This window comes from Amblyomma americanum, chromosome 7, assembly GCF_052857255.1.
Source record: "Amblyomma americanum isolate KBUSLIRL-KWMA chromosome 7, ASM5285725v1, whole genome shotgun sequence".
NCBI classification, from domain to species: Eukaryota; Metazoa; Arthropoda; class Arachnida; order Ixodida; family Ixodidae; genus Amblyomma; species Amblyomma americanum.
In genome coordinates this window covers 54,131,047-54,158,976 of record NC_135503.1, presented here as the reverse complement: position 1 = coordinate 54,158,976, position 27,930 = coordinate 54,131,047, and the positions used below count along the sequence as shown (strand labels likewise).

The following is a 27,930-nucleotide window of genomic DNA, read 5'->3' as shown; positions in this document are numbered from 1 at the left end:
AAAGCTACTGAAAAATAAGCGCCTGTCTATGGAATGCTTCGTTATTTATTTTTATTAGGCAAAATATTTGCGCCATGCTTGAGTCGAGTGTTAATACACAGGGAAGGAGCTTACAAGTTGGGAACCTTATAAATCTAATTGCGAAAAAATATTCAAAAATCGCGGGCATTGAGTTTCTATCTTGATAACGCTCGCGGGACTGCCACAAGTCGGTGCACACGAATAGCAGTTGCGCAGGTGATCACACTGAAAACGCGGTCCACCAAGGAACCAACGTCCAATGTTCGTTCGATAATGTGGAGAGGCAAGGACTAAGATAGTTGAGGTGTATGAAAAGACATCGGAAATAAGGAATCACTAGAGATACGTCTGCGCTACGCGTAGGATATCAGAAAGTTGTTTTATGAATTTTCTTGGACGCGCTAAGCGTCATTTGAAGCTTGTATAAAAAATTCGAGCATGTCAACATTAACCTGTCATAATAAACACTGAATAAGCCCCGAGTGGGATATTTGCTTCTCTCAGCACGCAGGTTGTGTCTTTTCCTCTCGACAATAGGTCTAAAAACGAAGGTTAATAATTTGCTGCACTGGAGGGACTCTGGAAAAGGCAGTCTAGCGGAGCACTTGGCATTTCTCCTCCGCCACCATGGGTTCACCGGGCCGGCACTGGAAGGCCTGGGCGAACTGCGCTGACTGGCGCAGAGCCATGTTGACGCGCATCGCGGCGGGTAGTCGCCGATGCGCCTCGAACTCGTGCGACTGGAACACAGCGTCGCTGAGCTCGCAGTTGTCGAGGGCGTAGTACAGGAAGAACAGCTGGTCGGCCGACATCTCCGGAAATGTGGACAGCCGGAAGTCCTGGCGCCAGATGCGGCGCACGGTCAGGAGACGTCGGAAGGCCAGGAATCCCATCTGTAGGGCCAGAACCTTCGTGATGGAAACGGGCCGCCGAAGGGCAAGAAATGTTTGTAAGCTTGGCCCAATGCCCAGAACAGAAATACGCAAAGACTCGTTCTCATCGCTTGTGGACGTAAATGCCACCTATCCCATTGCTGTTGCTTGAAACCCTCGGCCAACTTAGCGCGTAACGGAGTCTATAGTGTGCTTGTTAAAAAAAGAACTGTAGAGGCGACGGAAGAAAAAACAAAATAAAGGTTGACATGAGATGTTTATTTCAAAAAGAATTCATTTCCCGGCCCTACGGCCCTCTGTTCATAACTTTCTTATAGTTTTTTCTGCTGCCGACGATGTCCTTTTCCTATAACCGTCCCCATGATTTTAGGTTTCAGAGGTATGTATGCACTTGGGGCTCTATCGCGTGGCTGTGTGAAATTCTTAGGCTTTTTCTCTGGCTCCACATGAAACGGCAAATCTTGGTAAAAAAAGGAAAAATGTGCAGTGAGCCGAGTGTCCAACTATGCACTAGTTGCTTACAAACGGTTCTAAGGCACTCCGATATTTTGGGCGCGGGCATTTGTGAACCGTCCCTTACAAAAGTCGTCTATAGACACTCTATAGATTTCTTATAGACTATTTGCTTCCTATGGATCTTTCTGTCTGTTCATAGTCTATATACTGTCTATAGACAAAAGTCTACTTAAATATATAGTCATAAATCTATGGATTGCCTATAGACAGTCTACAGCATTTGTATTGCCTATAAACGGTTCTCTAGGGTATGTCTATGGAGAGTCTATAGACTTTATAGTCAAAAGTCTATGGACAGCCTATAGACTGTTAAAAGTAATTTTTGTAACATGTATTCCGGTCACGAAATATACTGACCTACTAGAAAAGTCGGAAAAGTGGGAATAGCCAGATTAACAATGAGGCGTGATCACTATTTTTAATTAATTTTTTTACGCACAACCGAAAAATTTCCTTATGAATTTGTAGAAGACATACTACAGCTACATCTACAGAGCCACCGTGATGACACAGTGCATACGGGAATCGGCTGCTGAACATGACTTCCCGCTTTTGACACTGGCTGCAGCCACAGCCCTTCAGTGGTAGTGAATACCAACGCCCACCTCATGCCGTCTTGCGAGAAAATGCCAACTGGCGGGACTTGGGTCCGTAAAAGAGACGTAAATGAAGCAGTTCACGCGAGTATTGTTTCAGGGCACCGGATATTTGTTAAATACTGTGTTTTCAAGCGGGAGAAACTGGCAGGGATGCGGAGGCTTTTACTGCAACATGCACGTATAAGAAGACTCGCGGCTGGTCTTGGAAGCGACGTTTCAATGAGGGGCCTCGTATGCCTCGAGGCAGAGCGAGCAGCGCCACCTCGCGTATGGCGAGATCAGCGGCTGCCATTGGCACAAAAGGCAGCAGCTTCCCTAGCATTTGCAAAGTAGACGCAGTTTCAGCAAGAAATCGAATCCCATTGCGCATCGCAGAGAACCGTTTTCGCAAATTTTTTCTCTAAATTCAACCGAAGCTACCGCCTCGGTGTAGTCCCTGTAGCAAAAAATATAGCCGGCGAAAGCAGTAAAACGAATAGTGATGGCTTGGACCTCAAGTCTTATCAGAGAAGACCTATCCACCAGTATTCTCAGAACTGACGTCAGGGTAAGGTGGGCGAGCGTAAATCAGTCACAGATAAGCCTCACATTCCGGTACATATCTGGAATTTTCACTAAGGGCGTTTAACTGGTCTGTTCTCACAGGATGCAGAAGCATTGAGGACGCGGCAGCAGCTTCCTGCCTACAAGTGTGCTCGTGTTCCTTGCCTGTGGACACGCGGCCCGTACTACCTGTTCCAGCAGGGCGTTGCGCACGCGATCCGGGCTGAGGCCGTGCGGAAACTTGTTCTTTGCGTTGGCTACCAGGCAGTCCAGCAAGTCGTCGAGCGTTTCGGCCGCCGCATTGGTGAAGTACAGTGGGATCTCGAGCTCGTACACGGTGCCCGCGTAGAAAAGCTGCGCGAGCGCTGCGTACAGCCGCACCGCCAGACGCGACAGGTGCAGCGCGAACAAGGTGCCGTTGGCTGGCACCGATCCGTTCACCAGCCCCACCGGAATCTGGAACAGCTGTAGGCACAACCGGTAGCGGGGCCACACCGCCAACGGAGAACCGGTGCTCAACTGAAGGGGGCTCTCAGTGAGCTGCAGAGGAGGTTAATTTAATTTTAGAGGTAATTTAATTTTAGTGCGAAACCACTATTGGCTGCGAACTCTCATTCCCACCGTGGTCGCACCGCACCATGTGACCAACCACGTGACTGGTCACGTGACCAACCGCGTGACGAACCACGTGACAACAACTAGCCAGACAACCAGACTAACCGGGACTTGCAATCAAGATTAACCAAGGCTAACCAAGCTATGCTACGTATATGCTGAGTGCCGATACGTATATGCTACGTATAGGCGTTTGCTACGTGTTTCGCTGTGTATATCCTGGCATAGCCAAGCCAAGCTACTGCCAATTTTATGCGAAGCATAATAGGGACACTACTTAGCTCAACCATAGCCCAGCCTGGCGCGGCCGCGACCACCAAGGCTAACTCCCGCTCCTGCCGCTAGGGGCGCTGCAGCCGAGCACGTGGTCTGACGTCACGACAGCTGAGGAGAGACGGGGCTCAACTCGCGCGGTCGCCGCGCGGCCGCGACCACCAAGGTTAACTCCCGCTCCTCCCGCTAGGGGCGCTGCAGCCGAGCACGTGGTCTGACGTCACACCAGCTGTGGAGAAACGGGGCTCAACTCGCGTGGTCGCCGCGCGGCCGCGACCATCAAGGCTAACTCCCGCTCCTCCCGCTAGGGGGCGATTGTCGTCGCGGCATTGTATAAAAGAGCCTCGCTCCTCACGCCGAGGCAGTCATACAGCATTACCAAGCATAAAACAAGTGTATCCAAGCATTACCAAGTATAACCAAGTGTCACCAGGCTATACCCTTTCAAAAATCTATTATGCTTCGCATCCTAGGCTTAACCTTAGCTAAGCCAGGCCAATTTTTTACGAGAAGGTAGCTAGCGCAGAAGGCGGCGAAGGTCGCTACGTTGCATTGCAGACAGTCGCGTCCTTTACAGACGTTATTAGTAAGAGCTAAAGCTCTTTAAATTCTCCTTCAACACTGTCTCACTGTTCGACTTCAGAGCGTTAGCTACGGGAGTTTCAAGAGTTTACATCGGTGTGCTCAGCAAGCGTGAAGAAGACGAAATACAAACATTCGCGGATGTTTCCTTTTCAGAAACATCAGTCAATCAGTTACATCATCAGTTATATGATATAGTTATATCAGGTAAGAAATTTCAGAGACTTGTGCATTACAATAGAAAGAATCGTTTGACGCCATCTAGAACCCCCTGCGACAAGTGGTTCGGCCGTAATAGCCGCCTGAAAACCCTCCGAATTCACGATTTGAAGGCGGAAAGGTCGTCGTTACGAATCTCACATACAATTTGGGCTTCATCTCTATCAGTAATTTTATCCTCATGAATATGCCAAGTCATTTGACAACACCTGGAACATTCTGTGTCAAACAGGTGGCCCTCAAATTTTATGCAAATGGTGGTCCCCGAAGAGGGGGGGGGAGGGCACTTCAATGGCACCTATATACTGGCACATATATAACAGATCGAAAGTATAGGCATCAACTGAGGCGCTGAGCGCTACGTTGGTACTGTTTTGGTCAATTTCACCTTCAATTGCAGACAGACGCGTCCTCTACAAGCGCAAGTATTGTAAGACCTGACGCTCTTAAGCTCAGGGAAGGATAAATTTACTACGACATGAAATGATAATCTATAGTTCAATAGCGTAGTGGTTTAATTCAGTATATAATTATTGTGATGTGTATGCATAAATTAATGCCACAGTTCGTGCATGGGTTGAGTGAACACCGTGTATTATTTAGGCCCGTATCAAAAAAGTTCTTTCAACTAAGCTTAAAACTTGAAATATTCCACTTTCACTGCGTATTAATAAACAAAGAATAAAGGTCATTACGGGTGTAGTTATTAGTGAGCAGTGGGCCCTTATTCGGGCTTTTCAGGGCAGCGTACGAAAATACTGGCACTTAAAGCTAATTTAACTTGAATGAGCAGGAAATGTTCGAAACCCCTGGTGATGCTTCTTTTATGATTTGATTGTGGCAATTAAGGTACTTTCGTAACTTCGTTCTCTTGGGTTGGTTGGTTTTACTTGCCGGGACTCTATCTCCGTTTCTTTCACTTTATGATATATTCTCATTCTTTCTTCCTACTTTCCTTTTAGTGCGCAAGAACCGAAAGCTCGAACAGTCGTCCACACATGTGTGTAGAGCGCTTGAACAATGCTCCATCGGCGTTCCGCAGCGCCTGTTTTGAGATTAGAAGATGCACTATCTCGAACCAGACGCTGCCGCTAGACGTCACTCGGCGCTCTGCGGAGCGCCGACGCCACGAAGTTTGAACGTTCTAGACAGGTCTGTGGATGACTGTACATACGCATATGCTTAATACGCATGAGACAGAACCGCAGAATTTAAATTCGTAACCTTCACGTGCATATTAGCAGCTATCGCCATTATGTATAGGCTGTTTGCCGTGCAAAGAAAACTATGACGTCGTAGAGTCTAGAAATGTTTTGGTTACTCCTGGCATTGGTTTCGTCTAATGATCAAGAGATTTCAATCCCTGGCGGCCCGGAAATAGCAGGCTTTGTGGTCATTAACCATGCGTCGTGTCTCCGGTGAGCCAATGCAAAAGGAAGGCTTGTCTGTGAAAGTGAACCACATTCGTAGCGCATGTTTGCATACACACCTCTGACACCAACTTTGCCCCAAAGGCTCGTGAGATACAGCGTGCAGAGCTTTACGAGAACATATATGATGGCATGTACTGTAATTTGGTGGCTTGTGCAGGTTTCTTTGAACGTAGTACGCTGTGAACAGAGTTTTAGACGACCGGAGAAGAACATAGGACCTGTGTTCGCTTAAAGTGCCCATTATCAGAATTTGCATTCGTAGTTTGCTACGGTTTTGGTATAACTCAGGCACTCGCAAGAAATTTTTTTTTTAGCCAACAACACACTTCTCCGTAAAGCTTGTAGGTGCAGGTTAAGACAAATAAAAGCGGGTAGTAGGCTACAGGTTTTATTTTCTCTACTGTATAAAAATAAAATACACCCTGTTGACGCAAGAGTCATGCGCAATACTTGCCAATAATTGGGGTTCTTAGTATAAGGAAAGATAGCATTTTGACAGAGCTAGCGCAAATTCATCGCCCGGAGTGTAAAGTTCTCCCCCCCCCCCCCCACCCGCCACGATTTAAAAGGGGAGGGAGCTTGTAAGGGTTAGATTTAAATTCTCACGTTTTTCAAATTCTGAATTTACTCTTCCGCACCGATGCCAAGTAAAAAAATTAGTCCCTTTTTTCGCGGTGTTGTCCTTCGCTTGCATGCTCGGAAAAGCAGATAAGAGTTGAAAATATTGAAGCATCGGTGGTATGATCCGTGCATGCCCAACCTGAATGCGACCCTTCAAAGGCACATTGGCGTGAGAAGCCAAGATACCACAAGTACCTGTTGCAGCTGCTCCAGTTGCCGCTGGCTGACGGCTTCCACAAAAGCCCCAATGGCCTTAGAAGCAGTCCCGCCTTGCGTTGTGGCGCTACAGTTGCCCAGAGGCCACGCAGGAAAGAAGCGCGCCAGGTGGTGGTGGCGCATCTTGTAACGCACAAACAGGGATGTCAGGTTGTCCATCCACGCGACGTCACGAACGAACCCTGCGAACACTGTCTCCAACTGTGACAACCACACGGACCGGTGCGTGTTCTTGTGTAGCACCTGCGACGCCTCCGACAAACAAGCCGGGTAAGCCTGGCTCACAGCACGCAAGCACATCAGCTCGTTGCTGCCTTTCTCGGCCCGACCAAGCGTGTGGACAGAGTGTAGCACACGCAGATCTCTGAGCTCCTCCGGCAGGAACGGAGACAGTGCAACGAGGACCAGAAGTCCCAGGTAATTGAGCATGGCGCGAGGAGGTGCTGTGTCCACCGTTTTGTCCAACTCCTGGCGGAACAGGGGACCTCGTCGCACCAGAAGTCGCGAGCGAGCCTCCAGAGTGGTGACGTTCTCGAAGACAGCGCGCAGAAAGGCCTGCACGCCCTTACCAAGGGAATCGAGTTTATCCACAACAAAATCTAAAGGCGAACTTCCCAGGTCTTCAAGTTTCCGAGCAGAGATGGCACTCAACGCGATTCTGACATCCTCAGCGGCCGCGTCCGCGGAAACAGTGTCCTGTGGGTTTAAAAGCTTGGCTGCAGTACGCACCGCGCTGGTAAAGAGAGTCATGACGCGTTCATTAGATACGTCGTTGGAGAAGAAGATTGTGCTGGGCGGGCACACCTCGATGATGTTTTCTTCGAGGTTCCATGGGTCGAGCCCGATCTCGACGCCTACCAATGACGGCAAGCCTAGCACCCGCATAAGTTTGGCGGCGAAGTGCCACACGTCGGCTGGCGAGTTCTTCGAACGGTCGGTGTGGGGCCACTTCGATCCCCATTGCCGAAAGAGGTACTTCACGTCTTGCAGCGCACTATCCGCATCGGTTTTTCTAACACAAAGACTGTATAGTGCTCGGGCAGGAGCTACGTTAGCATTTCTCTTGTCTTTTATGTAGGCCAGCAATTCGGCTTCCATTGATGATTGCAGGAGTGTGTCCGTCGATACTGCTGCTCCAGGCAGACTTTCAAGCAACCGGGAGTTCGAATTCTTCCAGGCCCCACAAACATGGCCGTAGAAATCATCGCATGGTTTCTTTTTTGACTGCGTAGTCAAGTCACGGAGATAGTTTCCATCTCTTTGGCAGTACTCAGTGGAGCAAATAAAGATGCCATGCAGCGTCTCCTCCGTTGTTGCAGTGGAACCGCTAACTTGTGTTGGCGGCATCCTGGTTACCGTTGACCTCTGCACTGTGGACCATTCGGGGGGCCTCCACACAGTAGTCCTGACTGTCCACGGTGGCGGCGGGAATGTGGGACCGGGCTTAGTGGTACACTCACCTTCCGACGTTGGATAGGGACCATGCTTCATTGATGCGACGATGATGAGGAAGATAATCCACAACAAACAAAGAATCGCCAGTATAATTACCAGTCTGCTTTCTGGATACAGTTCCACAGGGGTAAGTTCTAACTCGGCCATATCCTTTTCCATCTGTTCGCTCTCTCTGTCAAGCTCATCTAGCTTTGCCAGTGAGAACTCGGCTATAACAAGCGGTTCAGCAGGAGAGACGGCCCCTGATTCCACCCCCGACTTCTGTGGAGCTGCTATAGCGGGTTCTGTTTGGGGCGGAGCTTGCGGCCAAGTGGGAGAGAAGGAAGCTTCTCGAGCGGCATTTGCTTCAAAAACTCCAGTCTCCGAATTCCTGTCGTCTTCGGGTTCCTCTTGTGGCTGTTCTTGGGGCTCCGCGGGAGCTTGTGTGGGGCCTAAATCTTCTTTCTGACCAGGCTTTGAGGCCGTGATCTCGGAGACCTGCGCCTAAATAGACGGACCAGTAGTGAGACTTTCTGCCGTAGATCTTTGTCTTATCTGCTACCGTGACAGTATGACATGAACTAAACATGTAATATGAAGGCTGATTTGTGGTATCTTTCAATGGGATCATGTCCAGAAAGCATGAACCTGCACGGATCTTTAGAAATCAGACGCAAAGAATTGTCTTCAGAGAAGGGAACAACGTTTACTTCTTGACAAGCCTTTCCATTTCTTTGATTCTCCAGTCATTTTGTTTGGGGAATTGCTCTGCTTCGGCCAGTGCCCAATTATCACGATGGGTGCTGTGTACCCATCCAAGCAATAAGATATTAATATTTGTTTAGTCACATACCAGTGTTCCATTCCCTGTTTGCGTTCAAGGGTAGCAAGCAGCGATCCTCGGTCTCGTTCTGAATTAAACGCGGACACGCTTGCAAGGTCTGATATTCATTGTATTTATTTTTTGTCTAGCTTATAGCATAATTAACATTAAGCTTGATTACCTCAAATTTGGTGAATTACAGAAGGGTAGCGACCAAACGGTATTTTACATTCACGTTGTACAGAGTTAAACTTCTGCACTATGTTTCAAATGATTTTTTGTAGTTCCTTTTTTCCACGAATCCAAACATCGACAGGGTTAGTTGCAAAATGAAACGACATATAAAGACTGACAAGACTCCAGAAGGCTTCAGAAAAGTCCTTGTGGTTGGAGATTATCAAATCTGGACTATTACTTCCTTCTGCTGTATACCAGCTCATTTCTTAAATCACCCGTACATGATCTCGGGTGCTTTGTGGCAAAGGTACCGATTCTTAATGTCTATTCGAAGATAAGCGCAATCTGGAGTGCAGCGTCAGCGGATAAAAGCTCAATGGAAGACACAGGCGGCTGAATTCATTAGCTAAAGCATTAAACGCCAGTTACGACTGACACCTGAATAATTGTTGCACGCAACGCCGTTATATGGACAGTTTTACTAATATTCTCAAGCAGAAAATGTACCTAAGTCAACTTGTCATGAGGACAAAAGTATATATAAATTCCACTCTAGCAAAGTACCCAGACAATTAATTTTGTGTTTTTCTTCATGCTGGGACTCGACCCACGTTTACGATCAAATCAAGCGTTCCTAAGAAACAGTTAAATAGTGGGACCAGTGGTGGTCTTCCAAAGCAGTAATTGCATTTCGCTGTCCGGGTAACTGCCTATCAACAATTGTGGTTTTCTATTAGTGCTATTAAGACTTTCTAACTCTGTGTGACTATACACGTTTGCCATTGTGTCACATTTTGTGCAGGTCGATGTCAATTGAACTGGTGAAGTGAATGCGCTAAACCAGGATTGCCAGGCATAGGATTTGCAATATATATATATATATATATATATATATATATATATATATATATATATATATATATATATATATATATATATATATATATATATATATATATATGCGTGTGTGTGTGTGTGTGTGTGTGTGTGTGCGCGCGCGCGTGTGTGTGCGTGTGTGTGTGTGTGTGTGTGTGTGTGTGTGTGTGCGTGCGTGTGTGTGTGTGTGTGTGTGTGCGTGTGCGTGTGCGTGTGTGTGTGTGTGTGTGTGTTTCGAATTATTTTCAACAAACAAATCTGTATAGTTCCTCAGGGCATAAGATACTCCAGAGGAGTATCCTACGTAGCACTCGCGGTAATACAGCACGCACTACGCCGCCGCTATGGACGATGGTGGCGCTCGTGGACACACTCTGAAGGTTCAGTTATACAACAGATCAATACCCACAAAGCAGAAGATTGCGCAGCCGTCGCCGGAACTCAGTTGGTAGAGCACAGGACGCGAAATTCTGAGATCGTGGGTTCGGGATCCATCGGCATGTGGTTGCTTTTTCTTTTGCTTTTATTCGTCTCCCATTGATGAAAACTACAAATTAAAAAAGCATCCCCTATGCTCCTGGGTTTCGCTGACTGTTGGCTGCCATCATATAACTCCCAGAGCAAGTACGTCAAGCCGCTTCGGGAACAGTTACGCGATCTGCAAATGGTGCACGCTTAATGGGTCATTATATTTGGATGATGGTAAAGCTGGACTTGACATTGACTGTTTTTTTTCTTTCGTGGCCACAATGTCACTAAAGTGGAAACGTGAGATTGGAAAACACACCGGCACGGCCACAGGTACCGGCTTTGTCTTCTTTTTCTTCGTCCCCTCAAATTCGGCGAGTGATATGTGCTCCTCTTCATCTTCCTCCTCCTCCTCTGCTTCCGCTTGCTCCACCTGCGTAAGCCATTTGGAGGATTTGTAAACAGGAACAAGGCACAATCCGAGCTCGAGCCTGCTGTTTCGAGAGCGCGCATGGTCGGATAACATCCCACAGGTGGCATGAGGTAACAGATAATTCGTACCACTCCAAGCGGTGTGAAGAAAAGCAGAAGCCATGCTCCATACAGCGAGTCGTTAGTGCGACGGCGAACGAGGCGAAACTCTTGGCTAAGTTTTAATTTCCGGTTGGGCTTAGGTGGCGACACGCAACGCACGTCTGGAATGGCCACTAGGGATGCCACTACATCCAAAGAAATAAGCGTGCATTCGTGTTCACAAGAATAGGAGCACACAGTGACGAAGACAACTGCTCATGTCCAAGCATACGCTCACAACTCTGAGGCTCCCTACTTTGTTCACTTCGTGCTGACATGAATTCAAATTTACTTTAGTGTTAATGCCCGCAGGCACGTGGTAGAATGTTCATCATCAGTTTCTGCGGTTGGTGCAGCTTCTTTGTGAGTTGTTCTGCGTTATCGTTCACAAATAGCACAGGTAGCCGACGTTCACGGAATTTGCTCAAAAATGCAGTTAATGGCGTGTGCAAGCATGACAAAATTTAGTCACCTCCATGAGTTACTACTACTTCTTAGAAATCTATTGTTGTGCGGTCACTAATAAATGCGGCTGTGCGCTAACTACGATCGACCGCAGAAGAAACGCTATGCTTTCTGAAATCCCAGATGTAGATTGAATAATGTTCTGCCTTCCATGCTCCGACGATACAAAAATTGTGCGGATCATGTGGAACACAGATTTAGCGTTGAACATGTGGGTGGCCCCCAAGTTATGTACTAACGCTAATTTTAGGTACATTTCCTCTTCTCTTTCTTTTCTGCCAAAAGCACACCGGTGTCCGGTCTTATTTAGGCAATAGCACCAGAGAGGTGAAAACCTGTCAATGGTTTCAGGCGATACATGTAAAAGAAGCCACTCCTACTGGACAAAGGGTGTCGACGTCAGTGTGTGTTGTAACTAATCACTGAAGTGACTTGCGAGGCCAGGAGCCGCAGGTCGCGCTCTTGTGCGATGGGACATGGCGACAAGACAATATCCTGTGGGTATCATTCACTTTGTGTCCTGTGGGCACTATGCCCCCTGTGGACGGATGGGCACAAGTCCTGCGGGCAGGGCACGTAGACCCGCACCCACCGCGGAGGCTCAGTTGCTTTGCGTTCTGCAGCTGATCACAAGGTCGTGGGTTCGATACTCGCTGCGGTGGCCGCATTTGGAGGAGGTGAAATATAAAACAGCCGTGTTCTGTGCGATTACAGCGCACGTTAAAGTTCTCTACAGGGTCTAAATTAATTCGGAGCACTGTGCTACAACGAGCCTCATTGTCCACTCGTCGCTTCGGGATGGTGAACTTTACAATTTGCAATTTGTACATTCCACACAGAGGCCTGCTTGATAAATAGTGTCGGACCTTTCTAGGCATCGGAATGAACACTTAGACTCTTGAGAAAAAGGTCGGAGAATTCATTATAAACTACTAACAAGATACTTGTCATAGAGACCACTACCCTTTTAAAAAGTAGCTGGGGATAGTAAAAATAGAACTAGTAAACGGCACTATCTTAAGAAGCTATTGGAGACCACCACAGTCAGGAAAAGAAAGGTTGGCGTATTCACGAGCAAAAATAAGAAGACACCGTTTTTATATAAGTTGCTAGGTTTTAGAATGGTGTGTTGATTTGGCTTGTTAAATTTGTGTACATGCTGCAAAAAAAAGCTATATGTTCAATGCTACCACTGCCCTACACCAGGGAGAGCTACCAGGGCGTGCTGGTCGTAAATCGTACAGTCTTACACATACTTGCTTAGGCGACGAGATCAACCAACCCTATACCGGCACATGCAAAGGCTTAGAATGCAGGAAAAACACCTGTCAAAAAGAGCAGCACAAGAGCGACATGCGTACTGCGTGTTGTACGGGTATTTCTTTTTCAATAAGATATATTCCGTAAATCTGCCTCTCAGTTAAGAGCTAGTGACTCTTACCTGTTGAGGTGAAATGCCAGCACTAATTATGAAGTTGCGATTGCAAAATTGCAAAATCTGGGTATTCTACATAACCACATGAGGCTGCAGAAATGCTTAATTGCGATTAAATCCCACAGCTCTCTGCGTCCGTTATCCCCTACGACTCCTTTTTAGGGTTGAAGGAACGGTTACTAACCGTGTACTTACTAGCGACCATAGGTAGTAAAAAGAGAGCAATGGCCGACTTTTGCTATCTCTATTGAAGAAGGTAGTAAATATTTAGTAAAAAGCAGTAAAATGCAGTAAAAGGTGTAAACTGCTACGCTTACTATTTACTAATTGGCCGGAATTCTAGTGAAGAAATAATGGGACAAGTAAATGAAGTGCACAGAATACAGCGATACTAAGAACAAACGGAGTTTTTAGTAGCGCTACGTGCAGTTCATTATTCTCGCGGAACAAAACACGTACCAACTAGCCTACAAGAGTATTCTCGCACTATTTACTACGCTTTTCTTAAGAGTGGGCATGTGGCATTGTGGAAGGGTGGAGCAAAATACATATATTGTTGTCACTTCGTTTAGGAGAAGCCAGCCAAAGATTGCGAGCTTTCGAAAGTAATCGGCTTGGGTCTAGTCTAATGAAGGCGATGCATCTAGTATGTACAATACTCGCAGTGCGCATGCCCATTAAGGAGGAAATCCGATCAACTAGCATTGCATATTCCACCGAAAATGAGGCGTACGTAGTTTCCGTGGTATTGAGCCCATAATAACGGTATATTTTTCTTCTTTTACCAGGGCGCAGGGGGGGGGGGGGGGACGCTGCAAAAACGTACCGCTTCCGCATCGCCACTAGCCGCAACTTCTTTCTTCTTCTTTTTCCTCTTTTTCTTCTTTTTCTTCTTGCCATCTGATTCCGCGTCGGATTGGTCATCGTCCTCATCTTCTTCATGCTCTTCCCCAACCTGCTGAAAAAAGACTCAAAATAACACTCTTTCGAGACGGGACAAAGGGTGTACCATTGACACCTTAAAATCTTCACGGAAGCTCATCTCAAAAGGGCTGGATATAGGATACTCGAAACTCAAAATCCTCAGCGTCCACGCCTTCTTGGAACAAGCAATAAGCGATTCGTTAATTTTTCGGACAGTGTCAATTTTTTCTAGCAGTAGCAGGCGGCAGTGCGTGCTACAATGCGTCGCGATGAAACACATTGTCTTCCATGTCGGCCAGTGCGGCTCTATATGCTAGCTAAACCTTCTATCCGTGTTGAGTGAGGTTTCCGGCGCACAGCTTGAAACAGTACTAAAAAATTGCGCTGCTAGCAGAGAGACACGTAATATAAGTAGTATCTCGGGCTGGAAGGCGCTGTGGCTGCAAATCTATAAATACTTTATGACGCTATGTTTTGATATTTTGCAGATATTAGCTTCTGAAAAATAGTTCAGTTTTCAGAAACTGCTCCAAGGAGCGAGAGCACTTCAGTCATATTTGAGTAGCGGCCTTAGACTTCGATGGAAAAACGAGAAATGGGAATATTAATAATCACTTATAAAACACCAAGGAAAACCATTACAGCCATCAAGCCGTTAACCAGCAGCCGCGCCATCCTATCGGTTGTAGAAAATTTAACATCTTGGCGAAGCCGGACTTTTCAGAATACTGCACGGTGATTTCTTCTGCACGAAGGAAGCAGACAGCAGTACTGATCTCTCGAAGACTACTTGCAAGAAGAATAGGATTATTTTAGCGCATCGGATTTAGCTGTCATTCTAGTGCTAATGCCTGCCTTAATGAATACATGAACAAGCACAGAGACGAGTGACGTATTATAAGTATCATGCATTTATGAGGCCCATACTTGGAGAAGCATTGCCAACACACATAACTACTTACATTAGCTGCAACGGATCCTTTCGCGGCCTCGTCACCGTGCTCCTCTTCAGCGTCTACCTGGCCCTCTTCCTTCTCTCCCTGCTCATCTTTGTCTTCTTTCTCTTCTTTCTCGTCCGCCTCATCTTTCTCCTCCTGCACTTCTTTTTCTTCCTGCTCTTCTTTCTCTTCCTGCTCTTCTTTCTCTTCCTGATCTTCTTTCTCTTCCTGCTCTTCTTTCTCTTCCTGCTCTTCTTTAATCACCTTCTCTTCCGGCCCACCTTCAGCATGCTGCGATACAAGCCAATAAGTACTATGAGCGAACTTGAAAACCAAATTCAGTGCACATGAATGAAGGAGACAGTTAGAATAGACACTAGAAGAATTTTCTTCTTAAGATGAACTACATTTGAGCAGTCCAAATCGCATTCTTCTGCGGTGACTGAGCTTCTATGTTCTACACGACGAAACGCAAACTTCTATTCCAACGCCTGTCAGGGGTCAGTGGAGATGACCCCATTACTCCTTGCGCATAACTTTACATGGCACTTACGAAATACATTGTTGATAATTTAGAATGGTTTGCGCCATTAGAGTGTTACTTATTTATTCCCTGCCTACTCACGACAACCCCTGTTGCGGTGGAGACATTCTAGATGTTGCACAAAATATTCAGCAATAATTATTCTTTAACACAAACTGTTCACAACTCTGTGAAGTATACATTATCTAGATTATCTGGAGGAGTGCTAGATTTATTGGGGGTGTCAAGCCTTAATTGAGAGTCGAGTACGCCAACAACAAATGTAGCAGTGTCTGATGCATAATAACATACGCACCTAAATATACCTGGGGAGTAGACAATATTCGCTTATGGTTGGAATAAAAACACATGCGTCTAGTTTTTTGATGGCTACTCTGAATTAAAGCTGTTTTACACCGACATCTGTTGAAGATTCTCGCTTAATTTGAAACAAAATTTGAAACATCACGATCTCACGATGGTATCGTGCCATTAGCAAAAAATTTGAAAGATTGTATCTGCCGCGGTGTCAGGCAGGAAGACACGATATCTCTAATGCTGTTCATGGCCTATTTACAGGAGGCATTTGGAGACTTGGTTCAGGAACATGTGGTGATGATAAGAGTTAATGACGATTTCCTTAGTAATGTGCGATTATCTGATAAGATTGCCTTGCTAAATCACTCAGAGAATTGCAAATTATGATCAATGACTTTCTCAATGAAATTTTGAAGCCTATGAATAAAAAAAAATTCTATGGTATGAACGTAAAGTTTGAAAACGCCTTCCGCAGCCTAGTTAATGTACAGAAATTTTTGAGAATTTGGTTTAGTGAAGATCTTTCATAGGCAAACGATTTTAGTAAGCTTCGCACAGATCTGCCCGAGTGGCTGGTACCATATGTAAAATACAACACTTATTGCAAATGTGGCTTAAAACAAATTTGTGCTATTCTGTTTTCTACTCGAGGTTGTGCAATGACATCCTATTATGGGGAGAAATGACAAACTGAACTTAATATAGGCTATTGGTTCTTTAAAAAAAATTTAACGCGTGTATGAAAACCATCACGGTAACTTCAGAAACTTACGCACGCAACCGCTGTCCATAAAAAAATTCTATGCTCAGGGCCCACCAGGTGTATTACTTCAAGTTGCTACTTCGGATTCGTAAATATACACTTCACAGCGCACCTTCAGCTATTTCATCTCAACATGCAGTCAGAAGTCCTACTCTTAGACAACCATCTATAAGAACTACTGGCGACAAACATCATAATTTCAAACAGTCAAGATATTCAAGAAAACAGACGTAAGCGCCGATAAAAAAAGGGTGTTGCTGTTCTTTTTTTAAAGAGTATAGGCATTTATTCATTTCATGCAGTATTTTGTTTTCAATGTGATGTCCTGTTCTTGTGCGCGTGATCTGCCTGTGCTAAAAGAACAGGCTGAAGACATAAATGCTAGGATGTCGTGTTCTTTGTTTCCCTACTGTCAATCAGTCCAAGGGTTTATTTTACCGACGTATTCGTTCTATGCCAGAAGAAATATCTTTGTTACAGTAATTGATTTTGCAGTCTCATCTTTTTTCTCAGTAACATGTGCTCTGTAACTGTCAATTGCATTACTTTTGTACTTGGCATGTTATTGCACTTGCTTATTTCTTCTCTTTTCCGATGTGCATATATTAGGCTTTTCATGGGTAGTGCAGTTTGCCGAATTGGTATTCATCGTCGGCTACATACGCATGCGGGGGGCTGAGGCCCGGTCATGGGTTCTTACACCTTTTGTTTCCGCTCCCCTGTCTCTCCCCTAGACGTATTTTTATAAATAAATAAATGAAAATACAAAAGCAGAACTGTCGATCTAAAAGTAATGCAGAGAAGTAATGCAATATTGAACAGTCTCGGAAGGAAACAGCATTTTACGATTGGTAGCGAGGCACTGAAGTGGAACGGCATACTTTTTTTTTGATAGCGTTGTTTATTGCCTCTGGGCATAAGGGGGGTTAGGAAGAAAAGAGAAAAGAAAGTAAAGAAAAGAGTGGGTGGGTGTTAAATAAAGCAGGAAAGATGTGCCGATCTAATGAAGGCGAGGAGGGAGCGGTGATGTGGCCCCTGCGTCCAATCAATATATGAGGACGGGTTGTCTGGGTGGAGACCCGCTGCTGCCAGGTGGCGAATTCCAGTTGGCTTCAGTGCCGGGCAATCCCACAACAAGTGCTGAATGTCAGCCTCAGTGTCTTGTGAGTTGCAGACTGGACATCCTAGGCGGGGATATAAGTGGCGAAATTGAGGCCACGTCCGAGTTACGGCAGGAGTGAGGGCAACTCCGACCCGGATACTTCTACTTAGGGCTGGTAATGACCACAGATGCGGTCAAGAGAGAAAGAACTAGAAGAACATGAAAAAGGTGGAGCGCATTTGGCAACCACGCTCAGGTCATTAATGGCAGTTTAACAATACCCCCAAGAGAAAAGCATACAACAGTTGCACCTTACCGGTGGGGCAGCTGTTGAGAAGGAACGAGGAAGCTAACGAAAAGGGTTCAGCTTAATTTGGCGGGTGGATGATGTTCAGAAGTTTCCAAGGATGAGGTGGTCGCGGCTAGCACAGGACAGAGTTAATTGGAGCACTACGGGAACAGTCAGGATAGCAGTCAGGATAGTGATGACAACGAGCAAAGAGTGTGCAGTTCGAATTATTTTGTTAATTTCGAAGGTAATTTGAGTAGGAAAGACGCGAGTAGACCTAGAACAGACCCCTGGGACATACCAAGAATAATAACTGTCTGATGAAAGTGGAAGACGCCGACCGAAAGATTGCAAAAGGAAGGACGTTTCGTCTCCCGCATGGAAGTCTTGAAGAGAACGAACACAAGACAACAGGTCTCATCCCGACCAGACGAAATTCCGTCAGACCCTTGACTTCAATAATAACTGTGGAGTAATAAGTACAGTTGACAGCTTGAACCAGCTGCAGTTTTCCAGCAAGATTAATGCGTATTAAGATTAGAGGAGTGTCAGAATATACAAGCGCTTCTACTGTTTTGTAGAGACTATAATATCCGATAAAGTAAAAGCTGTAGTCAAATTGATCAATAATGTTCCAGCAAAACGACCGTTATCCAATGATTGTTTATTGAAGTCTGTGTGAGTTCAATCGGGGCAAATTCGGTGGAGCTAGGTGCCGAACCAACGCGATGAGAAAGATTCCTGAGCACACTGCTTAGCGCTCTAGATGCGAGTTTCACCCTCTGTAACATCTAGCACTAGCTTATTACAAGCATCTTTAATTAGAAGAACAAGTATCTTAGAGCGCCATATTTCCAACCTAGCTGCCGGCATTCCTGATGCCACTACCTACGAATTCGACACGAAAATGAATTTAATTTGCATTTTTTCTTGCTGTGTTTTTACTCCATCAGCACGCATTTGGTAATCGAATCCACTGTGTAGTGCCTTTTGACCTTGACGTATTTGTAAAAATGAGCAAATAAACAAAACCATGATCGAAACTTTCTGAAAGCCAGCATGCTGCAGGATTGAATCGCATCGGTGTTATGTGTACTAACATGCGCCTCAAAACTGGCACTGTAAAGAAGCCCCATCATTAATGAAACTCTTCCATCTGAGCTCCCCGGAAGGCAAAGGAACCACTTGGTTGTCCTGGGATCAAAATAATTTTTTTAGGCCTTTGTAAGCCACTTAATGATATGTAGGCTTCTTACAAGTATCAGCTGTTTTTATTTTGTAGCAGCTTTTAATCCAGAAGGAACGCAGGATTCTTGTGGTTCTAGGAAGAATGAAAAATTGAACTGAAATTTCAAGTTTTAAAATTAATTACTGTAAAGCAAGCACAAAATATAAAAGCTAGAGGTTGACACGGTTATCTAATTCTTGACAGTAATTGAACGATACTTATTGGAAGTTTGCATTCCCAACGCTGAACACTGAAAAGCACGCGCAGAAGTACTCAAGAATGCTTTTCTGGATCGGTGCCCTTGGATTAACTTTAAATAAACGAATTTTTTTCCAGTGCCGATTATTAACATCAAAAGCGCTCCTTATATGGCACCGAAACGAGTGCGAAACTGTGCGAATTCAAAATATAAACAATAGAAATGAGAACAAATAGCAGCTCGCTCTCCCTGGGATAACGTTTAGTGCTATCAATCATCACCGCCTGTTCCATGAACCAGCGGAAGTATCATGCGTTGGATACCATGACAGAGAAGCCGACAGCAGATGCCAAAACCTTGTCTGCTGATGACGCAGTGGTTCTCACCCTAGGCGAACACATGCACCTGGCGTTGAGGTGTTACCATCAGACGCCTTTGGCACTAAAATTACAACACTATTAAAAAATTGTGTCGGTCCTTTTTCCTCTTGAGTGTTTTTTCCCGCTACCGGTCTAATATGTTTGGACCCTGCGTTGTCAGCATGTGCAGCCCGAAAAGTAAGGAGAATTCATTCAAACCTAAAGCGAACTCGGTAAACGAAGCGCTTGGTACCTATTCTAGTTATCATTTAATTGTGCTATTTCTTTAAACTTTGTATTTCATCCATCCCCCCCCCCCCCCCCCCCAAAAAAAAAAACGCACCTATGACATAAGTATTCCTTTTCGGTTTTTTAGTTCATCTTTTCTTCTTCGTGTAACATTTGCGCACAGTTAGCTGTAAATTCAAAAACAGATTAACTTATAATGATCAGCACTGTTTAAACAAAATTTTTCCCACTCTTTTTCATTGTCGCACTTCCGCGATTACTTCAGCTTTAGCGTGTGCATTTATTACGTGGCCACGATCTCAAGCTGAAATCCACGCATGCCGCCAAAAAGTAGGCGTGCTGTTCCTCTAGGCCCACAAGAACAGCATCAGTAGCGCCGTATTTTAGCGTAAGGTAGATCAACTAAACGTAAAATCTGATCGCCGGCCATAACAAACCGCCGACGTGGCCGATGCTAGAATTTCATGTAATCTGGTATGTAATCATTCGTGTATGGAGGTAACAGATGCCATCATGGCGTACCTTGGTGACAAGAAAACGATGAACTTTAATACGTGTTCAGAAAAAGGCACAGAATATGAATTTTCTTTTCGTGCCGCAACTCTATTCATGTTGTTTCTTATCAAGGATACATGAGGACTTGTACAAAGAGGAACTTGGTGCACAGCTGCTCTTGAAAAATAAAAAAGTTTAGCAATTGAGTAACTGAGACACTGATATGAAACCATTGGGACAAGCTATTATCAACTTGAGAGCTTATCTCTTCGTACAGATGCGCGTTTGGGATGGACGCGCAGTGCATAAGCGGGTTCTTTAGAGACTGCCGCACCATTTTCGCGTGGAGCCGAGGCCAAACTGTAAAAGGACGCTTATCATCGGATGTTTATCATCGGGCTGCGAAAAAGACGATACGCACCGGCTCGTCAGCCGGAACAGATTTCTTCTTCTTCTTCTTATCCTTCCTCTTCTTCTTCTTTCCCTCCTCCTCACCCTCGGATCCGGCGACTGAATCGACTTCTTCGTCTTCTTCTTCGAATTCCACCACCTGCGAGATTTAACCATTGGCTAGCCACTAAGTCATTTGCAGAAATAGGAAAACTGAGCCGCAAGGATTCGTAACCCGGAGTTATATTTGGCATATGGGTACATACACCAGAACTTCAGTCAAAGTCTGTCAGTTCCAGTGGTGTGACGTAAAAAGAAACACGAGCTCTAAATGGCCTGTTAGTCTGTAAAAGCTTTTAAGCTCATCTTAGATCGTAGATGCCAGACTGCGAGTGACAAAAATCCTAAATTATGACCACCCAGTGTTCGTGAAAAATGCCATAAAAAGCACTTTTTTGGTTTCCGTTCAAATAAATGAGCTTCTAGACAACCGCTTCAGAGTCATTTCAACCTTTAAGAGATCAGAATTCCACCAGAAGTGTAGTATTCACTGCTTTTACCTTTAAACGTACTGACAATTTTGCCAAGGCTTCTTGAGAAATCGTACGTCGTCGAAAAATTGTCTTAGAACTTGAGAAAGTGTACAGTTTTTAAGTTTGCCATAATGTTTACCCAAAACAACTGTTAAATTTTCCGCCAGAAATTAAGGACGCAGTGTATTTTGCGAAAGGCGCGTAGCAAAGGCTCCTAGGCCGACACACCTATGGCCGTAGCAAGCGCGCGGCCGTACGACACACAGTGATCCCTTGAGACCTCCAGTTGTGCTGTTACATGCACTAAGATGAAATTCGGTGTGACAAGTCCCAGAAAACTGATATAGAGCAGCCTTCTTAGCAGACGCATGCGGCCACACTTAGGTTTCAGGCATTTGGGCTTTGGCACTTTTGAAAGAATCGACAAAAAAATCCGCACAATGCATTTTGTGACTGCGCCGAAAAATGTGGACAAAAGCGAGGTGCGCCGAACAATAAGACAGGGGAGTGGACTGATGTTTGTCCCCTTTGTTCGTGCAGTCTCGAATTTACTTCAACACAGAGGCATCAACTAACCTGCTTCCGCGTGCTACCTAACTTATTATGCGCCATGTTTCGGCGCCATAATGACAAGGTGTCAGGAAAGGGAGAAATATTTTCGAAGCGCGCCATTTAATTGGCATTCGCGCTCACTGCATTATCTGGCACTTGGCAATTCTTGGGCATACTAAGGACTAGAGGTTTGGGCGTCTACCTTACTCGAGCTCCCTGCTGTCTTTCACGTCGTAACACGTCTATGTACACCAGCCCTTCGTACGTCAACAGCTTGTCGGACACAAGATTGCAATATTTTTGGTATCCATTTTGCCATGAGAGGTTTAGATAGTGCATGGTGCCCGACTGTTCAACGAGTGAAAGCGCAGCAAAAACTACTATCCAGTATACTGCAGCCAGTAAGCTACAACCGTATTCCTACAGGTCCCTTGAAGGTTCTGTCTTTCCTCTGCATTAACCGCAATAACCGCCCAAGCGAACTGTTGTGGCATTAAGTATGCTTGCACGAAATTTGGCCATAGTAAGTGCAGGTACTACATGCCATGTCTTCTTTCTGATGTTGAGTGTGAACACTTGCAATAACTAAGTTAAATCTAGTTTCAGGTTTCAGGTTCTCCCCGTTGAAGACGACGCTTACTTCTGGGGCTTCTTCCTGCACTTCTTCGTGGGCTTCTTCGTGGACTTGCTCGGGAGCAACGTCAGTGTCTGACGTAGCTGAGCGAAGCATTTTGGTCTTCTGCTCGTCGAGCGCAATCTGGCTGGACGAGGACTTGGATTTTCTAGGCGAATCAGCAGCCTTTGGAGACTCCTCTGGCTGAGATGAAGCGGCGCTTGGCCTGGTAAAAAGCAGGAGTTGAAGGATTTATTACTTATGGTCGCCAACAAGAGCACAGCAATGCGACATCAAAGAAAGCTCGGGAACATATGCTCCTTTAACTGACGTCTACTCCCGTTTAGAAAATTACCCCCCAAAATTGGGCTAGAAATCACCGTAATCTGAAAATGGACAGGTAGGGATAAATAACCGGCGAATAAAATTTGGCAAACGTTGGTTTTCAGGTATTTATCAGCCTCGCACATGCATCTCTCTTAGATTGCAGAACTTGCTGCATCGCGTAAAAGCGAAGCCACTTTTTCAACGAGATTGGATATGTTACATTTATTCCCATTTTCCGCTGTAAAAAGTTTCGTTACATACAGCAGTAAGGAATATTTCTTTCATACGAAGGCTCATAGCAGTTCACTACTTGTGAACCAAATCAAACCAACCTTTCAGCATACTGCCTTTGATACTGGGCGTCCGCAATACGCGTTATGTTCGTTTCTCCTAATTCGTACGCGTACGTATGTGGCCGTTTCTAAGCATGTGGTGCTTTAGTTTATCTTCCCTCGCAAGGCTGCGCCGTTGTGAAAGCTGAAGATTAGCCTGAAATACTTTTCTGGAAGTGCAAGGTGCTCTTTGCTTTGAATTCGTTTACACGTGCAGGCGTAGCCTACTTAAGCCCAGGATTCTTTGACATCAACTTTAATTGTCACTGTCATGGTGGTGGATAAAAGGAGGTCACAAGAAAATTCTCTAGCCGCGCAGTAAATCAATCTATATAAAAAATCTGGCTGAAAAATGGTGCATACCAGAACGTGCAAACGTGCGTTTCCTCAAACGACCAACAAGTCTCGACGATTTATCTAGAAGGTGAGCCAGACTTGGTTAAGCGGACAACGTTTCCTCTCAAGACGTAGTGAGTTCTTAAACTTCTGAAAGTCCAAAAATCTAACTAAATATGGTGACTAGAAACATGAATAAATATTTGTAAAGATTTTTAGTGCCTATTTTGCCTCGAATAGCCGCCAAGGCCAAAACAAAGTCTTTTCTTACGTTTGTTCGTCCCTTTCGTTTTCCCAGGCTCTGTCGGAAAAAAAAAAGGAAAACATTCATGTCAATACATAAATAAACGACCATTACAGGGAGACACAGTCGTCAAACAACGGTAGTCAAGCTCCTAATCCCATACAAGTCGCGCACTAAAAGCTCTTGAAAATATCTTGCTCTCTGGGCCGACACAAGGAGAAAAGAACGAGAGCTAGGCAACTTGTTACTCGCACTAGACAGACGTTGCATGAATGCCGGTGGAAAATTCCTGTAAAGGCTCCACTCCTTCCGAAAGAGAACGGGTAAGGAGCTGCATCACGCTGGAAATCGGCAGAAGAAGAGGGTTATGCCGCTTTCATTACACGAAGGCACAGGCTCAGGCTACACCGGGTAACGCCAAAATCAGTAAAGTTCCTCACGCAGAAATGTGATAAAAAGTGCCTACCCTTAAAGAAGGTGTATCTGCTGAATGGGGAAGAATAAATCGTACATAACACATAAATCCTGCATCTTAAAGCGTTTGTAGTGTTTAAGACGTGGGTGGCACAGATAATTAATTGTATTTCAACAATAAATCACACATTTTCGCAACACGCAGCAGTGAATCCCGCACAGCTGCAGAGCACATTTTTAGACTGCAGTCGTTAAGTGTGAAAGTGCGGCATTAGGCTTTGGAGGAGCAAAAATTGAGAGGAGGGTGTAAGCGATACTCATGACTGAGTTACTACAGGGGAATTATCGCTGCAATTTCCGCATTTAACTACATTTATTGCTTACTCATGATTCTCGTCTGGATTATTCAATAAGCGGAACATGACAAAAGAATAAAAAATATGAAAACTAAAGTCGATCTTGATTTGAGCTGTTGACGACTCGACTCCGTTCCATTGAAGATCATCCTGTATTCAATACTACTGGAAACACGAAATGAGAAGTGCGTTTAGAGTGGCACAACAATAGAATAGTAAGCATTTCTGCGGGTCACGACATAATTAAGAACCTGTCTTATGCTGCGCAGTATGTACAAACCCAGCGTCAGAAAACCGGGCTCTGCGTAGGAACCCGTTGCATGTTATCCCTAAAAAGAGCACACATTTCTTTAGAATGTTTCATTTTATGTTGCGTCGTACTTTGTTGTCCTCCATGGGAACGATTTATGTATATGAAAAGCTTGCGGACATGAGTACGTAAATGCACAAATATTTTTTGAATACAGCTGGCCGCTGGAGTCCCTGTTCCTTCGATATGGGAAGTGAGTACATCGCATTTATCGCGCGCTTAAAACATTTGTGATGCATTTCCCATTCTAAAAACAGCTATGTCTGTACGCTTCAAATGTCACTTCGCCCGTTGAAGACAGCAGTGCAAACACACGAAAAGCCTCCAGACCTTTAGGCGAAAGCTGTTAAGGACCTGTTTTCCGTGCGGTGTCAGGGCCGTTGGTGTAACAAAGCAGGTGCAATGAGTCACGCTGATTGGTTAGGATTGCATCACATCACACATGGCATCATGACAAACCTCACGCCGATTGCACAGAATGTCAATCAGTGATCGGTCCGAACATGATGACTTCACCTGATTGTGATGTCACGAGACAACTTTATCCCGCAGTGGTGGCTGAGTGGTTATGGCGCTCGGCTGCTGGCCCGAAAGACGCGGGTTCGATCCCGGCCGCGGCGGCAGAATTTCGATGGTAACAAAATTCTAGAGGCCCGTGTACTGTGCGATGTCAGTGCACGTTAAAGAACCCCAGGTGGTCGAAATTCCCGGAGCCCTTCACTACGGCGTCCCTCATAGCCTGAGTCGCTTTGGGACGTTAAACCCCACTAAACCAAACCAAACGAGACAACTTTTAGAGCTCACCGGGTGCGCTAATGCGCCCTTAGCGGCATAAGCGCAGTAGATATTAAAAACTTGTATCTAGTGGTGCTTAGCATTCTGAGTGGCATCGACATCTCTCACCAGCCGAGGTGTCACTGAAATTCGCAGTACTGCGGTGCTAAACTCCAGAATTTTTTGACAAGGCCCTATGATGCGTGAGGCGGTGCTAGGCCACGAGTCTTACTCTTGTTCCTCCGAAACGTCCTCATCGGGCGGCTTGAACTCATGCGTGGTGGTTGGCTCGCGATTCATGAGGAGCGCTTTGGAGGACCAAGCGAAGCGGTCGGTTTCGCGCGGGCCGTCCACGCTGGCACTGCCGCTGGTCTCCGGGAGCGAACGGGGAGCGGCGGATCCCGAGGGCGGCCCAGCCTCAGGCGCACGCCACGCGAAGTTCAGGAAGAGCGCCGCTGCGAAGGAGCTCCGCTCCCCGAGTTCTGCCAGACCCATTGATGAGCTTCGGCTTCCCTGCGTGCAGGCCACCCAGCATAGAGTTAAAAATAAACATTTGACACAAGTCTGTCTGGTTGGGAAATTTAATTGAGCATAAAGATGACTGACGCCAACCAAGTTAATTTTTGAAAAAAAAAAACACGACGTTCCGGGACCGGCTCCCCTTTTTTATGGTGTAACTACGGGCGAGGCGCAGCTTGGCATTTTAAGCCCTCGTGTGGAAGACTTCCGGGTCAGTGGCCGCAGACCATGGATGCAAGAAGATGGAAGTGTCCCCAGGTAGTGATTAAAATTCTTCCGTGTCTGTTGGATGTACCACGACTCGACTAGAAGCCATAAGACGAGTAGCGAGAAGCGAGTAGAACATAGAGTTAGGTTCTCTCCAACAACTTTTCTTGTCACAGAGTACATTTATCTTAGCTGTGAGAGGATAGGCGTCTTCGTTTTCGGGTACGTTGCTACAGAGGCGGATGGAGCCGAGGCTAGGTGAGAAAGGAGGAAATTTCGTTTTTGGTCACCTATGTGTGATATACGTTGAACGTACATGACAAAATAAAGTGCGCAACTTGATTGTTGACCGACCGACCGACCGACCGACCGACCGACCGACCGACCGACCGACCGACCGACCGACCGACCGACCGACCGACCGACCGACCGACCGACCGACCGACCGACCGACCGACCGACCGACCGACCGACCGACCGACCGACCGACCGACCGACCGACCGACCGACCGACCGACCGACCGACCGACCGACCGACCGACCGACCGACCGACCGACCGACCGACCGACCGACCGACCGACCGACCGACCGACCGACCGACCGACCGACCGACCGACCGACCGACCGACCGACCGACCGACCGACCGACCGACCGACCGACCGACCGACCGACCGACCGACCGACCGACCGACCGACCGACCGACCGACCGACCGACCGACCGACCGACCGACCGACCGACCGACCGACCGACCGACCGACCGACCGACCGACCGACCGACCGACCGACCGACCGACCGACCGACCGACCGACCGACCGACCGACTGACTGACTGACTGACTGACTGACTGACTGACTGACTGACTGACTTAAACCTTGCGAGACTGACTGCCTACCTGAGTCACTAGGTAATCGATCGATCTATCTTCCTGAAAAGAGGCCCGCCAAGCTAACAATGTGCCCGTTTGGTCTTTGGGCTTCTATTATTTTCTCGCCTGAAATGAGCGCGAAAAAAACGGCTTTTCAGAGCCACAGCTAAGATTGACATGCTGCGACAATGTTTGGTCTCGAACTGACGTGTTTTATTTGGGCGCTTGCGCTGCATTCACAAGCGACGGCTTCGTCGTCGACGCGCATCCTCCAGAGCATGGCTTGAGTGGCGCTAGAAGCTTGCACTGCGCTCAGTTAAAATACAGTGCTTTGTTTCCTTTTTTTATCTGTTAATTTCTGATCTTTTCGAATTTCACCAGCCGTGAATCAATCCGCCGCGTTTGTTGGTTAGGAGCTGCCGCATTCGCTGTCTTTCTCGGTGCTGAAAAATGAACCTTTTCTATGTTCCTCCCCCCAATTTCATGTTATCAATTTCAGTTGCGAAGATGTAATCGCCTTAGCGAAAGTGCAATACCTCTCAGTTAGCATGCGTATCCCTTTAGAATGGTATGTCAGAGTCTGGTCATAATCGTGCCTATCTTATTTCTTTGAAAGCAACTCGTTTGTATTATGAACCTTATAACTGCAAAGGAAAATAAGTTGTTTTCAGGTTAATTGAAGACAAAAGAAAATCAAAAACAGAACTCATAGTGAGGTTCAAATGAACCCAGCTTGGGGCCTTGGAAAAAAATGGGTAAAATGCTTACACACAATCTGCACAGTGATTGTCCCGTACTTTAGACGCACTCAGCCGCACTCACACGTCTTCCCGAAGGGCACGCCATTGCGAAGGCTTCCGTACCTACCTGCGATGCAATGTGCAGCGGCTGGTACCACCCATGGGACGACACTGACGAGTCACCGCGTTGCGCCAACGCTGAATCCCTCCTTTCAGGGGACTCGAGCAGACTCGGCACGAACAT

At 46.1% G+C, this 27,930-nt stretch overlaps 1 protein-coding gene across 1 annotated transcript; it reads right to left on the bottom strand.

The window, feature by feature from the left end:
• Nucleotides 1–588: 588 nt before the first annotated feature.
• Nucleotides 589–27,930, bottom strand: LOC144097696 (neprilysin-21-like). The gene is made up of 8 exons (XM_077630341.1): nucleotides 27,814–27,930; nucleotides 25,583–25,863; nucleotides 22,285–22,483; nucleotides 13,609–13,737; nucleotides 10,629–10,742; nucleotides 6,511–8,469; nucleotides 2,762–3,112; nucleotides 589–929 (listed from the first exon to the last, which is right to left on the bottom strand). The coding sequence occupies exons 1-8, from the start codon at nucleotides 27,928–27,930 to the stop codon at nucleotides 615–617; spliced, it is 3,465 nt and encodes a 1,154-aa protein (XP_077486467.1). The 3' UTR covers nucleotides 589–614.